The sequence below is a fragment of the Balearica regulorum genome, chromosome 19 (assembly GCF_011004875.1).
Source record: "Balearica regulorum gibbericeps isolate bBalReg1 chromosome 19, bBalReg1.pri, whole genome shotgun sequence".
Lineage (NCBI taxonomy): Eukaryota > Metazoa > Chordata > Aves > Gruiformes > Gruidae > Balearica > Balearica regulorum.
This window is the reverse complement of record NC_046202.1, coordinates 9,613,045-9,628,871: the sequence shown is the minus strand read 5'-3', so window position 1 is coordinate 9,628,871 and position 15,827 is coordinate 9,613,045. Positions and strand designations below refer to the sequence as shown.

At 53.3% G+C, this 15,827-nt stretch overlaps 1 protein-coding gene across 9 annotated transcripts in view; it reads right to left on the bottom strand.

The window, feature by feature from the left end:
• Positions 1-2,541: 2,541 nt before the first annotated feature.
• CLIP2 (CAP-Gly domain containing linker protein 2) overlaps positions 2,542-15,827 on the bottom strand; it is a 101,248-nt gene continuing 87,962 nt past the window's right edge. For 4 of the 9 annotated variants that reach the window (XM_075771440.1, XM_075771442.1, XM_075771441.1 and 1 more), the window contains 4 exons: positions 15,523-15,679; positions 14,855-15,014; positions 14,069-14,254; positions 2,542-3,535 (listed from right to left, as the gene is read on the bottom strand). In XM_075771440.1, coding sequence (XP_075627555.1) covers positions 3,302-3,535; positions 14,069-14,254; positions 14,855-15,014; positions 15,523-15,679 — 737 coding nt within the window. In that variant the 3' untranslated portion in view covers positions 2,542-3,301. Of the gene's footprint in view, positions 3,536-6,564; positions 10,016-10,595; positions 10,659-14,068; positions 14,255-14,853; positions 15,015-15,522; positions 15,680-15,827 lie in introns of those variants that run through there. The other 5 variants (XM_075771444.1, XM_075771446.1, XM_075771443.1 and 2 more) reach the window with 3 other exon arrangements.

Here is a 15,827-nt window from a genome sequence, read left to right as displayed (position 1 = left end):
GAGATTCCCATTTTCCAACCCCCTCATTCTTCCTGGGACATCACCTGGCAGGAGGAAAGGCCCTCGCGTTGGTACTGGGGGGGTTTTTTGGCTCATCGGTGCAAGGGTTGGAAGTGCAAGAGCGCCCGGCTCTCCCTCCCCATGCGCTGCAGTTAAGCACCACGCCAGCCCCCTCCGGGTCTTTTTTTAAATGAGATGCTTTCAAGATCTTTAAATATTAGGCAAGAAGTGTTTTCCCAGGCTCTCGCTGTGCCACGCTCGGCAGCGCCCGTTCGGGGCAGGGAACGGGCAGAAACCTGCTGCCCGGGGCGGTGGGCGATGGCACGGCAGCCCCTGCCCAGCGCCGCAGCTGTCGAGCCCCGCTCTTCCCTTAGCTCCCCTTTCTGCGGCACCCCGTCCCAAACGGCCTCGGCCCCCCCCCACGCAGGGGACACGGGGGACAGCCCCGTCCCTGCCTTTGGCACAGGTACCGCAACATCCCGGGGGGGTCCGACAGCCCAAGCCTTGGCCCCAGGGTCCCCTCTGCAGATGTCAGGCACCCAGATGGGACCGGGGAGGCCCCGTCCGTGGGAATCCCGCTCCCCGCTGTGGGAAGGCGGGCGTTGGGGTTATCCCCGCACCGTGTTTTGGCCAAGAGCGTCGCCTCGACCCGCTGGCAGGGCACGAGGGGGAGTGCCGGCCCCGCGCCCTGCCCAAGGTCGGGCTGATATTCATATATTTTTAATCAAACCCGCAGGTAAGGTTACAGCCCCAGCCTTTGAAATCACCACGTCATTTCACGGCGAGGCTCCGGCTTTGCCCGTCAGCACCTTCCCTGCGGGGCTGCAGCCCCAGCGAAGCTCCTCGCCCCCCAGCCCCTGCCCAGGCTGCTTTCACCCTGCGATTGCCACCCCCCCAACTCGCTGCCCGGCAAAGCCGTCCCCGCCGCAGGACCCGCGCCCTCGCAGCCCACCCGCTTCCACGCTGGCGATGAACCGAGAGCATCGGTTCTCTGCAGGCGTGGGGGCTCGGTGGCAGCACACCCGCGGCGCTGCAGGCCCGGCGCAGCCCACCCGGTGCCCACCCCGTCGCGCCCTTGCAGTGCCAACGCCAAGGGCAGGAGGCATTGACATTCCCGTTGGATCCGCGCAATGCAAAAGTAAACTTAACGACGTTATCCGCCGATCTGGTAATTAATACCCTGGATGCTTTTTATTGGAACGAGCGAGGGCCAGGACATGCCGGGGGTTTTAATGAAGGGCCGTGCCGGAGAGGCGCATCCCCCCAGTTTCCCCTGGAAGGGGCTGAGCCGGGGGGAGGCTGGGGGGTGGTTTGGGGGTCAGGGGGACTGCGGTCTGCATGGGGTGCCTCGTACCCCGTGTCGGGTGCCCCTGGGGCGGTCCCAGCCCTGCACCCACCTCACCACCCCGAGGGCCCGGCTCTCCCTCCCCATGCGCTAGAGTTAAGCGCCACGCCAGCCCCCTCCGGGTCTTTTTTTAAATGAGATGCTTTCAAGATCTTTAAATATTAGGCAAGAAGTGTTTTCCCAGGCTCTCGCTGTGCCACGCTCGGCAGCGCCCGTTCGGGGCAGGGAACGGGCAGAAACCTGCTGCCCGACAGCGCCAGGGACACGGGGACCGTTTCGCTCCAAAACTGCTGTATCTTTAGTTGATCCCGCTGCTATTTTTAATACAGATGCCTTATTGAGATTCAAATGAATGTTTCAAATCCTCGCTCCTTTGCATAATTCTTTTTAATTAACACTTCAAAGGTTTGAACACAAGATCTGTGCTATTTCCCTAACGAAGTTGACTGAAGCTCCTTTCCCCCAAAGCTCCCCCACGACGCTTCCGAGGGCCAAAGGCAGGGACGGGGCTGTCCCCCGTGTCCCCTGCGTGGGGGGGGGCCGAGGCCGTTTGGGACGGGGTGCCGCAGAAAGGGGAGCTAAGGGAAGAGCGGGGCTCGACGGCTGCGGCGCTGGGCAGGGGCTGCCGTGCCATCGCCCACCGCCCCGGGCAGCTCCGCACACGCCGGGTGGCAAAACAGCCTGGGCTTGGCACAGAAATCGCGGCATTTGAAGTGAATACGGTCAAGGCCATCGCTCCGCCGGCCGCTGCTGTAACACAGCCGTGTCCCCCTGGGCAAACAAAACCTCCCCAAAAAGGAGCACCCCCTCTCCAGGGTGCAGTTTGATCACATTTTCAACCTTCTTGGCACCGAAAATGCCTAGAGATGCCTTTCTTCCTTCTGAAATTGTACTTGAAAAATAAAACCCGAAATTGTCGCAGCATCACGTTCACTAGTGAGAGCTGGAGCTTTCCGTCAGCTATCCTGGAGAGCTGGGAACGATGCAAAGCCCCGAGGACAGAACACAGGAGAGGAACAAGCCTGGGTCCCATCCCACCTTTCCCCCATCTCTGTACCCACGGGGTCCCCTGTCTTGAGTGGGAGCAGCCCCACTTTGCAGGATCGAGACCCTGAACAGCAGCGTGGTGCAACGAACGGGGAAATGAGCTTCAGTTTTAATTCCTGCAAGTGCAGAAATGATTAGACACAACAAAATTGTATAATTAGGATTTAATAAGAGACTGTCCCAGACATGCAAAAGAAGTAGGTTAGACAGCGGCCTTTGTTCAGCTACAAAAGACATTAATTTGCAAATACTCTTAATATTCATTTTTTGTTATTTAGACTGATATTTTGAAAGTCTCCGATAAAATGAGAAATCTGGACTAAGCATTCCAGTTGCATTTCCAAGCGTAGGAATCCAGCTTTGATGTTCCCCTTGATAACATCTTTTTAGAGCCTTGACTGCATCAAATTAAATTCTGATTACCCTGATAGTGCAATACAGCTTCCAAATGTATTCAGGTGACTTTTTGTTCTGGAAGGAAATTAGCTATTTTGACAAGGATGCTTGTTAGGCAGCAAAGAGATGGGGAGGAAACAGCCCTGCCAGGGGAGCAGCGCGTTCCCAGCCCCGATTTCGGCCCCGGGGCTGCCGGGCTGTGGGTGCTCCTTCAAGCTGGGCTCACTGGCGTTGGGGCTGCAGCGGGGAGGGGACACGGGCAGCCCCTGCGAAAGCAGAATTGCACTTTCGGTGGCCCGCTGGTCTCCCAGCACCAAGCACAGACCCGGTACATCCGTCCCCTGCAGAAGGGACATCCCCAAGGGACATGCCCTTGGGTGGCAGGTGCTGCGGGAGCCTGGACCACCAGTGGCTGCAGGATGTGTGGTTAGAGCGGGTGGTCGCATCCATGCAGAGATGTCCCCTCTGCATGTGTCCCCCTGCAGAGAGGCCACTTCATGTCTCATCCCTACCTCACCCCGGGATTAAACCCATCCCTGAAGCACCCGTCCAGCTGTGGGCATGAGCACAGCATCCTGGGGGGATGAGGTTCCTAACATGGATGAGGAAGGACGTCCCAGCCTTTGCCTCTTCTGCGCCAGCCACGATGCCCAAGGAGCAGGTCGGGAATGCCGTGCCATCCTCACCCCCTCCATCTTCATGCAGCGGTACCGCTCCCTGGCCCAGGCTCCACTCCTTGGCTGGATGCTAGGATGAAAATAAAGTGCAAATATTATTGTTGGCAGAGATTACCAGCTCCCCCACTGTGATTTAGACATCTTTAAACTTCATGTTTTATTAATCCTCACCGTACGATTAACAGCACCGAAATGCGACGTCTGCAAACAAAGCATGCGCTACAGTGCTATCTCTATGAGATACCGGGGCTTGGGCACTTGACGGTAAACACGTTAATGACTTATACAGGTGAACTTCATAAAAGGTGGAGCTGAAGTCACCTGCCCTGCGCGAGGACGTGGTGCTTGTGGCCTTCGCCCCCCGCGCTGGGCAGCCCACCCCCTGCCCAGAGCTCAGGGAAGGGCCGGCGTGATGGAAAACTTGGTGTTTTCTGCCAGCTGTACTGGGGAGAGCCTCCCGTCCCCCAAAACCCGTCCTTCCCGGGCGCATCTCCCCCCAGGAGCGTCGCCCGCAAAGAGGACTTGCTTGGTGACCTCGCAGCCAGCGTGGGGACAGCTCGACAGGCGCCGCCGGAGCGGTCATCCCCTCGCTGGCAGCGAAGAGGGGACCGATGGAGCAGGGGGTCACAAACCTGACAGCAGCTGCTTGGGGCCAGGGCTGAGCCGTGACAGCCCCACGCCGGAGCTGCTCGGCTGGGGCAGGATGTGACCCTCCAGTGCTGCCCAGCTGCAGCGTTTCAGGACCCGATGCAAGCGAGGAGCGGCAGCATTTTAAAGCAAAGGGCAGGGAAAACAGCGACTTCATCAGCTCCCTTCCCCAGCACGGATGGATGGACCTTCCTGTGCCCGGAGATTTCTCCCAAGCGAAGTTCAAATAAATTATTCTCCTGCCAGCTGCTGGAGGACAGCGAAGCACGCGGCGGCAGCAGCGGATGCCATCAGCACCCGCTCGAGAAATAAGCAACGTGGTGACCCAGGGACCCGCCGCTCTCGCCCGGCTATTTCAGGAGATCCTGAGCCCCTGCAATGCACAAGGCTGGGGAGCTGGTGAAGAAACAAAAGTCTAAGGTTCTTTGGTTTTGACAGCAACTCTTACACACCTTGAAAAAATAAAACAGCAGGATAGCACGGACCAGGCCGAACAGACCATGTTACAGCTCTGCAATAAGGCTGCGTGGCAGTTGTCACGGTGTTCTTGCTAGTCACGTGTATTTTCTTGGGGTCTTGCTCTGGAATCAACCCATCACCTACAAACCTCACCAGCTCTTTGGAGAGTTTAAAACTTTCAGGTAATCCTGGTGGTGGAGAGTTTTCTAGAAGCCCAGGAAAAGAAGCAGCCGGGAAGCAAAGAAAAAAAGCATCCCAGTTTCTTCCTACAGCTTAAGAGAGCTGGCAGCACCGGGAAACCCCTGCCTTTCCGTAACAGATCTGCAGCCCACGGGTGCAGGAAAACACTGGAGAAGGAGAGATGGGTGTTTCATTGCTGTACGGGGTGCTGCTGAGCCGGGACACAGGCCACGGGCAGTCAAGGAAATTCCCGACTAAGAGATGCTGTACGTGGGGAAAAGAAAGCACCAAGCCCCGCAGTAAACACCTTCAGGCTTGCCCCGGGGGGGGACAGCGTAACCCCCTGCTGCTCAGAGCACCCATCCGGGCACGCGGTGGGAATACAGAGGAAGAGGGGCAGGAGGCTGGGCTGGGGACCAGCATGGCTTACCTGGACATACACCGACCCCGCCGGCAACCGCAGCTCCTCCCTGGAGCCACAGCAAGCCCCATTTCCCCGTGCTCTGGAGGCCTGCAGGAAGCCAGAAGGGATGGAGGTGACTCAGCCACCGCCTCTGCCCCTGCAAAGCCAAGGTGGCACCTCTCGAGGCGCACGGGACGGAGCCGAGCCCTGTGACGCTCCTTGCCTGGGGGTGTTGTGGGTGCGTCAGAGAGGGACTGGGGGGATTAACAGAGGGAAAATAATCACAGATGAATAAATAGGGTTAGTGGGAGATAGCCGAGAGCAGCAGGCAGGGAGAGCCGCCCCAGGAAGGGGCTGACGTTTGGTCTGGTTGCCCTCGCCCCCAGCACAGGGTGCAGAAGAGCAAACGCTGCGTGCCGGCTCCCGGTGCATCGCGTCCCCAGGACAGGGAGCTCTGCGGCCTCCCGGCTGTTCGCAAACCCCACTCTCAGCAGAGCCCAAACGCTGACGGCTCCAGGTCCCCGCTTCGGCTCAGGGCAAGGGGGAACTCGCCTGAAGCCCCACATTTGAGCTGCGAAGGGAAAGCCCCCCCCGACCCCCAGCCCTTCCCCTCTCAGCACAGCTGGTGCACTGCAAACACCCTTAACACACCCCCAGCAGCCCCGGGGTGCCCGACTTCAGCCACAGATTTTATTGTTTAGTAACGAGCTCACCACACCAGCAAGCCAGGACAGGGGTTGATGGTACATGAATACATATCTGTAGTAGTTACACAGACTGAGATTTGTACAGCTTTTGTACAGAGGAAGAAATAAAATGAATCAAATAACAAAATAGACATTAGCAGTCAAACCTTTTTTTTTTTTGTCTTTTTTTTTTTATATCATACTAACAAAATCTGATAGCCAAAAAATGACTAAGCTACAAAATTTTGATACATACTGTACGGGTAAAAGGTTATCATCCATTTATACATCTAGTATAGTCTTTATTCTGGTAACTTACATGAGGCCTATAGGATCTTAGTGTATTAATAATTCCCTACAAGATAGTGCCGAGCTGCTAAAGCTGCTGAACAATGGAGTACTGGAATTTTTGTTAAGACTTTTACAGTGTCATTTGCATCATTTTGTTTTAACGAAACCCTCATGCATCTCTACTGCAAGCCAGAGGAACTGCTGGTGGCTGGGGGTAGGCAAGAGCTGTAAAAGCCTTGGCTGGCAGCTTGGCACCCGTCGTTCAGTACGGCACCGGCACGGTGCTGCCCCTTGCTCCAGCTCTCTGGATGCTGTAGGACGGATAAAGCTGAAATCACCAACCAAGACAGATTCTTTTCCCTTTGGTTTAGAGGGTTAGAGAAGAAACCACTAAACGTGGAACAGTCTCCATTTCAAAGGCTTTTTTCTTTCTTTCTTTTTTTTTTTCTCTGGGTAACATCTCAGCCTTCAGCAGAAAAGCATCACTAACCGTCGGGGTAACGCAGCTGGCCGTGAGGGATGGTCTCACAGCCGGGGTGCTGGTCCTTCCTTCCCTCGGTGCTGAGGGCTTCAGCAGGATGCTGAGCACGTGTGGCTACCCCCTGCTCCCCACCTGCAGCAGTGCTCTGAGGCACGCTCCGGACCCAGGTCCGGATGCAAAACCAGCATGGCACGCATGAGGCAGGAGAGGGGCTGGGGAGAATGCAGCCCCCCTGCGCCAGCTCCCAGGATGAAGAGAAGAGCAAGGCTGACGCCAGCGAGGGAGCGAAAGCACAACCAGGAACCAGTCCCTGACCGACAACACGAGATGGCTGCATCGCTGCTCCAATGCCCTTGAAAATGTCCCCCAAAGAACCAAGCCAGTAAGACCAAATATTGTGAAGTACTTTATACACCACCACATAGGCAAAAATAGCAATTAAACGTACAAATAAATAGAGGGGCTGGGGAATCGCCTCCTTGTCCTTTTCGAGTTTGTCCCTAGTGTGGTCTCTCACAATCTCAGAAGGGCAGCCAGAGGCAGGTGCCCTCGGGAAGCCCGTGCCAGTTTTGGAGAGGGAAGACGTAGCTGGTGCCCAAAGCCCCTCCTGGCCATTTTATACAGCATTGAGCTGAAACGCAGAAGACGTGTGCAATAGCATGTCCTGCTGACGCTGCAGTCAGTCCTGTTCAGGGAGCAGCTCCCATGGACCTGGCTTCGCCCCGCTGCCCAGTTCGGTGCAGCCCTGCAACAGCCTCCACGGAAAAGCCAAGAAGTGCCATCAGCTCCTGGCTGACCCTTAGGGACCAGCACAGCTATTTACAGCCAGAGAAGACCATCAGCACTAACTTTAAACCTGCTTGGACCCATCTGCTGCTGTTCAGCATCGTCACCCGAGCTGACTGGGAAGAGCCACAGGTCTGAGCTACTCGCCGTGGATGGTGCCTGGGAGGAGATGGGAGCCAGAGACTCCTCCAGCCTGAACCACTGCCACCCTGACAACTTCAGATCCAATTAATGGAGTTGAATGCATGGTCCCCATAACCATTCCTGGGGGGATCCCACCCTGTGCAAAGCCAACCCTTCGTCATCAAGGGAGGTGGAAAACGCAGGTATCTTTCCTCTGGAGATGAAGGCAGCTGGTCACAAGTCACTAGCAGACCTATCGGGGAAATTAAGTTACAAACCAGAGTGGGCTCTCCCACCTGGGCTTGGAGACAGGCAGCACTGCAGCGCTCTGCGTTAGCTCCACTCAAGCCAGCAGGAGCTCCAGACGTGATTTCAGAGACCATCCGGCCAATAGGGAGCACTTTGGGAAACACCAGCCCTAAATTCTTAAAACCAGCAGCTCCCAGTCAGGTGTTCACTGCGTAGGCTGTAACAACGAACACTCCCTCTGGGATTTTCCTAAATCACTTAGGAGATGAATCCAACCGGGAGGATTTTGGAGACCACCCCTATGATCCCCTGGAAAGTCCCTGAGCTAGGCAGAGATGTAGCAATCTTCCCAGTGATTAGTAAGAGCTGATTAAACACTTTGACAAGGCAGGATGGGATTCCACTTGAATTATTTCCAGCCAATTAGGTCCCAAGCTCTGCCTCCCCTGCCGTGCACCAGATCCAAGCTGTGTTTTCTGACTTGCTTTACTCCCCTGAAGTCACCCTCCTCTCTCATCCTCCCTTTGAATAGAGGGAGACATCCCCAATCCTGCATCAAGCGAGCAGGGTCCAGTATCGTATTGTAGCCTAGCAATGTCCTCCTGACGGCCGGAGCACGGCCAGGAAGCCCAAGCCTTTCCCAGGTTACTTCTGGCTGCCCATTATTCAAGGAAGGTGGAGCCTCGCAAGCCACCAAGAAAAAGTAACACAACTTTGGAGGAAATCCGGGCAAAAAGCAATGAAGCCGACATGCCGCGATGATCACCTGCCTGTGTTCTGGCTCAGATCTCCTCCCTCAGTGGTCTCTTCCGTCTTGTTTTCTTTCACAGATGCCCCATCATAACACAAGAGCTTCTGAAGTCTGGAGGAGCTGGGCACAAACTAGGAGAAGCCTGGTAAAACATTGCTGTGACTTCCCTGTGGTACCGAACAGTGAATCTGAACTGGGCTCTCTCACACCTGCAGAACCATATTTATCCCCTTCCTCCACCCTAATGTCCCTTGGGAGCTGTGCTGCAGAGAAGAGTAAAGCCTTCAGAAGAAGGAGCAAGACCCTTGCCTGGGCCTGCATTGCTGTGTACGGACACAAGAACCGTGTGGGCTCCAGTCTCGGGTTCCTTTTGCTCCAAATGCTCATACTCAGGTCATGCACAGAGGATCGCTGTACCCACCAAATACAGACAGCCACTCCTGCATGAACGCCCACAGCAGCACCTTAGCCTCCTCCATTCCCAGTAGCAGGGGATGGACATCATACTGAAGAGCCAAGGATAGCTCTGGAGAACGGCCAGGCTGTTAAATTAAACAGGCAAGGAAGGAACCATCTCCTCAAGGCATCTGTCCCACAGTGACCGCGGCCAGCGTGGAGCCCTCAGATCCAGCCGTCTATGGAGCCCTGTGCTCAAACAGGCCCAACAAAAGGCACACGAGTCAGGGCACCAGGCTGGGCATCACAGTGATCTCTCTGCAGGAAAAGGCCAACCACACCTGAGCGAGGTGTGCCTGCCCCCAAACTCAGAGCTACCACAGCTCCTTCCCCAAACAGCAATGGGTGAGGAACGAAAAAAATACCCCTCTGAAATCAGATTATTTCCCACGACATGCTATGATACAAGTACTAAGTGCAGCCTCCATGCTCTAGGACAGCGATGTCTTCTACAAGGCGAGGAGGGACACACCCCCACACCCCATCTCCCTCAGCCTACGCGTGCCAGCGTGAACAGTCAGCCCAGCAGGTTTCACTCGCTTGTGCAGGTCTTCAAGACACCGGGGTGGGCAGAAGGGACAGACCAGGTGGGAAGCGTGCAGCCTCTGGGCACGCGCTCTGGAGCTGAACACCACAGGCAAAGCCCTTTGCAGCTCCTGTGGGGTTACTGGGACTCACTGACACTTCAGCCACCGTTTTGGGGCAGCCGTCATCCAGACCACATCAGCTGGTGGGACAAGGGCAGCTCAAGCAATACAAATTCCACAGTCAAAACCAATACAGGTAAGAAACCAAACCCAGAGAGACCTTTCTGCTCCCTCCTGGAACAATGGCTGTCTTGGAAAACTAGACTCCAGGATTGTCCTGATTATATCAGTTAGTATATTATAAATATTGTCCTGCTTTAAAGTGAAAATACTGTGTCTAGTCTTTTGGAGGTGCTAAAGCCAGATGGGGTGTCGTTTTTCCTGACACTGCACAGGAGCTGATACTGGTGTGAAATGATCCTCTTCACCTCTTCTCTATCAGAGCTTCTCCTGGAAGAAAAGAGACCTTGTTAGGCAAAACGAGGGCAAGCACAGAGAGGAAGCCGAGGCACGAAATGGGATGCCACCAGGCCTGCCATGTCCTGACACACCACTCTGCCTGGTAAGTCACATTGCCTCTTCTCCAGGCTGGCCATCCTGCCTGTCTGAGGCTACAGATCTTGCCCTACATGATGAAAACCAAGGGACACCAGGACAGCACGTCCCACAAATGCTACCCACGTAAAGGTTCTAGCTGGGGCTGCCAGGAGAAGAGTCACACAGGCACTGACCCGGGAGACTGAGGGGAAACTCCCTTCCCACTGCTTCTCCCAGAGCAAGCACCCATTGCACCTCAGCGTGCATCTCACTAGCACCCTCTTGATGGCTTCAAGTGGTTTTAATGGTAAAGTCAGGTTCCCACCACGCTTGGGAACTGGAGTTGTGCAAAGCCCCTTGCTTTCGCTGTGGGAATGACACAGTGAAGCTCTGCTGGCAGAACTGCCTCCATCCGAGAGCTGTGCCCAGCACAGTAGGCAGGAAACCACATGAAGCAGTCACTGTTTTAAACAACATTCTGCCAATAACTTACCTCTTGCTTGTGGGATTTATCCTGCTGGTGAATCCCATTAGCAGACCCAGAATTTCCAACAGTCTGCAATGGAGAATGGACAGTACTTACTGAAGAGGGACACAGAGACTACAACCGCTGAGATCGGGCAAGACTGCCATCTCCTTCCTCAGTGCCCACTGCACGCAAGGAAAGGAGAATGCAAAAATCCCACCCCAGTTTTGGCAGGAAGCTTCCTGCCCTCTGCACCCTGGCCAGATCAATCTCCCCATTACATCCTTTCCCAGCTACAAAACATCCCCCGAATTCCTCACGGACACAAACCCACTCTTCACTTCTGACTCTTAAATCTGATAAACAAACCCTCAGCCAAGGGCAGCATTAGCTGCAAAACACGGCACAGTGAACATCCCAGCAGTGAAAAGGACATTTGCCATTCCTCATTTCCCGTCTCTGGGGACAAGTCTGGCAGCCAGGACAGGCTGTTCTATCTTTATAAAGCACAAGAACTTTTAAACATTTATAATGTTTCTTTAGCAGGGATAATATGGAGCCCTTCAGCTTCAAAATGACAGTAGAACCAGCACAAACAAGAGCAGAGCGCTGCAGCCTGCAGTCACGGCATGCCAGATGTCAGCTGCTTGGGTCTCGGTAATCAGATTCACGGTTGTTGGTGAACTGCTGATGGCAGCAAAACCAGACATTATGGGGAAACAAGACTGCAAGGTTTAAAACCCATCATTAGAGGAGTCCCAGCTACCCGGCTTCCGTTCTTACTGTGACCACGAAGGTGCATAATCAACCCTATAGGACAGGGGTTTAGTTTGGGCAGGAGAAACAGGCAGAGATGCGAACCGAGCTTTGCTCCGAGAGCCCAAACTGTTTGCCAGGCGGTGAATCCTACCCGCATGGATGGCCAGAACACTGAGTCTGGTTTGGGTCTGCACCCACAACCACATGTGATTCAGGCCTTGTGCGAGGCAATATATCCTACTTGCAGCACACCCGATCTGGGGACTAAGCAGCTATCAGATACCAGGAATTAGGTTTGAAATTTGGTCTCAGTACATGGTCACGATAATGAACAAAGTGGTGCAATTTTCTTGAAATTAAATAAAAAAGCTCTCAGAGCAATCACCGCAAATTCTCCAAGAAAAGGCCCGAGTGCCAAATCCCTGTCATTTCCTGCAAAGCTGCGAGATCAAGACATGGAGAAGGCAAAGATCCTCTTCCTCTATTACAGGACAACTACTTTGCAGCTGCAGGCATGGAAACAGCACGGCAGCAATTACTCGACAAGGAGACGAAGACACGGTGCCGCTATGCTCCCCCAGCTCCTGCACCCCCTTGTCTGAAGCAAGGCCGGCCGCGTACATCAAGGGCTGCAGCGCGCAGTGGCTGACGAAGCCTGCGAAGGGAGGGCAGCGGCAGCTCGCAGTAATTACAGATTTCCTTCTTGAGCGTACTGCAAAGCGAAGGCTCTGCAGACAAAGGGAGAGCGATGCCAAGGCAGACCCCTGGGCAATAGCTGCTGCTGTCAGAGAGGAGACGGGAGGTCAGAAGGTAGCGCAGAATGGGTTACAGCGGAAATGTGGCTTCTGGGGAAGAACCATCAATTCCCTACCTATTGCACCAGGATCTCTTTAGGCCAGCAACGTCCTCAAGCTCAGTCTGAAAGCCCCTGGTTAACAACTCCCCTTCATAAGGGGAAGGATGAACAGATATCATACCGAAACCAGGGAGCTTTGATCCCGACTTCCTTGTAACTAGGCACTTTAAAAATCTGACATCAATAGAAGTTTGAAGCCTAGCTTCCCGCAATAATCCTCCGTCTGTCTCTCAGTACCACGGTTCATAGTTGAAGGCATAATACTATCTTGTCGTATCTCTAAGATTTCTTAAGCATGAAAGTATCAAAGTAATACCAAGGATAGATTAGCTGACCTCATGAGGTCCATTCCAACTCACTTTATGTAAGATTAGTTATTTTCTACAGTTGGGGAAGAAATAATTACCACCTGCACCACCTCTGGAGACAGGAATGCAAAAGGGAAGATTTCCTGTTCTCAAAGGACTTAGCATTAAAGCAAATGGAAAATAAAACTTTCCCCACCCCTCCCATAGCTTACAGCAGCTGAGGTTGTCATGATGCATTTTCATCTGACACATAGCAATTACTGCAGAAGCTAAAGTCACTCTGGAGGTACTGACAGGATTATAGTACCTCTTGGACCGCCACAAACTTGTCATCACGACTACAGCTGTCCTGTCTGGTGCTGGCAGACGGCTGCTGCCGCTGCACCGCGGGATGTACAAAGACTGTCTGCAACACACAGATGCTCAGCTGAGCCAGCAGAGCTTTCAGGGCTGCGATTTTTACCACGTACCCTCCTCCTGACTGCGTCCCTGCAAGTACTGCTGCGGTGCAAACAGCCACTTGGCGTACCTGCAAACCGTGCAGAAGACAGTGTCGTGTGAGGAGGAGAAGACTTGATACCCCCAGATTACCTACCACAACACACCTCTGCACCTGCATCAGGGAAAACGAGCTCTCTGCCCATTCTCTGTGCCTCGTGGCTTGTTCTGTACTATCCTAAGGTGTCTGCTGGAATGTGAATTGCAGCTCATTACTGCAAGAGAAAGAGGTTTTTCAGCTAAGAATTTAAATGAGCAAGTACAAGAGGAGCACCGGTGCATCTGGGCTCTGAAAGCCATGAGCTGGTTGCAGACACAAGAGAAAAATACAGCTAGAAGAGTAAAAAAAGGACATGAAGCACAAAGCTCGGCACAAGGAGCAGGTCACTTCACAGGAGGAATCAGTCAGGGCTTAGACACCACAGGTACAAGACAGAAAAAGCCAAACGCGAAGAGTGAAGTTATTTGCAGCCTCCAATTTCATAAAGAAGGTTGCAATACAACAACAAAAGCAGTTTTGATTTTGTCAGAAGAAACAAGGGGAGACCAGAGGAAACTGGGAAGGGAAGATAGCAACTGGAATGGGAACATTCATGGTTCATCAGCAAACCCAGATCAGATACAGAGATGCCTCTGAAAAAAACATTTTCCCAGTCACCTCCAAAGCTTCTGCTTATGGACTGCAAGGAAATAAACCTCTCAAAGAATAAGGATGGCAGAAACCCCCACCTTTCATATCGTAAAGTGGCTCTACCGCAAGGATATGCGGCCACGCATCATTGTACACACAAAGAACAGTTAACTCCCACTGCAACCTTCCCCAAAACGCCACATTTAGCGACCATTCTTGCAGAGGACAAAAGGATCCTTAATTACCAATTAGCAAAGCTTTTCTTAGTTTTAAGCTACATCTCACAGAACAAAGTCTTGCCAGGCTGTTTCCAGCAGAGAGAAAGGGACCCAGCTGACCACATCACCCCCACAGCACAGGACAAGATCCCAGGAGATTGCCCAAGAGAAACTTGGGCAAACAACTGCCGAGGGCTGAACGACCTGGAAAACGATTGCTGATGTTCTACCTGTGTTTTCTCGGAGGAGAGCCTCATCGCTTCCATCAGCTTCTCCATCTGGTGGCCCTGCTCCAGCGCATTGCGCAGCACATCCTCCGTGCTGATGAGCCGGTGCTGCAGCCGGATCACTTCCGACTCTGACGAGGGGTCGATCAGGGAGTATCGCCTCTGATCCGTTACAGATTTTTCCTTGTCCTTACACAGCAAAGGGAAAACAGGAGCACGTTAGATTAAACCCAATAACTATGGAAACTAAGCAAAGCAGAAATCCACAGTAACTCATATGACCATGTTTTGATTTCAACAGTAGATGGGGTCAGAGCACAACTCTGGAGGCAATCACATCGGGTGCCACCAGCTGCAGCTCCAACTTGTTCCCAGCAGAGTTCAAATCAATTATTCACATTTCAGCCACTGGAGGACACTGAAGTACACAGGAATCAGAGGACATTGCTCATTCCTAGATCACAGAATGTGTACAACAATGTGGGGTAGCTGACCAACCTTCAATTTCTCCCACAAGTTTTAGTCCTATTTAGCCAGGGATCTAAAACCTGTGGGAACAGAAAAACACTGGAGAAGGACATATGGACATTTTTGCTCCTTAATGAGGTGCTGCTAGGCCAGGCCACAGCTCACAGGTGCTGTCAAGGAAGTTCCCATCAGATGCTCAGCAACACAAAAGAAAGCACGAAGATTTGGAGCAAGGGTAAAGGGCTGGGACCCCCCAGCCTCGAGCAGCACAGAGCCCTCCAGCCCCCAGGCCAAGGCCAGGAGGGGTTTTGGTGTCCTCACCAGCACAACCAGTTTCTCTCGCAGCCCCTTGATATCATCTTTGAGCTTCTGTTCCTTCAGCCGCCACTCAGCTTTGTGCACTTCCCGGCTCAGGTCCCGCTCTGGCCCAGGCGAGTGCCGGTTCGCCTCCAGTAACAAGACTCTCAGCTCGTTCAGGCTCCTGGAAGAAGCAGCATGAAAAGGTGAAGACGTTTCCAGAGCTCACACGCCACTGGAGTCCTGCTGCTCTTCCCTCCCGCCTCTGCTACAGATGTAAAGACAGGCCAGCGAGCAAACCTGACTCAACTCCCACCACTTCGGGGGGGCTTCAGATCTTCTGTCCTCCCCACTGTGCCAGCTTTAAAGAGACCTGCACAGGGCACCATATTTCAGAGCGGGGCAGCAGCCAGCTTAGCTGGCTTGTAGATGACTTCATTCAGCATCTACATGGGCACTGAGCTGTCTTGCAGCTCCTGGAAAGCGATAAAAGGGCAGTTGCTTTGATAATTCACAACCCCTAGTTTTAACCAAATTCTCACATGAGCACCTCTAAAGAACAGAAAAGCCGGGGCTGGACTTCAACAATTCAACCTCTAGATGTCTTTTGATGGTAAATGGCATGACCCCAAACAAACGTGAACACACACAGATCCCGTCTCCAGCTCTGTCCTTCAGACCAGCAGACTGACCTTTCCTTCTTGAGTAGCTCCTGGCTAATCAGGACCAGTTGCCCCGAAGCATCGTGTGTTTTCTTGGTCAAGGCTTCCAGCTCACCTTCCAGCCTCTTCTTTTCTTTTAACACTGAATCTGCCTTCTTTTCTGCCATTTTGCATTTATTTTCCAAAGCTACAAGAAGCAGAGGATACAGGAGGAAGAAAGGTCACTTAGCCCTTTATTTACGTTCCTGCTTTTTGCCTTTTCCCAAGTCCCACTCCTAACAGCACAGGTCTGATTAGCTCTGAATCTATTTAAGGGGAGATCTTGGGAACAACAC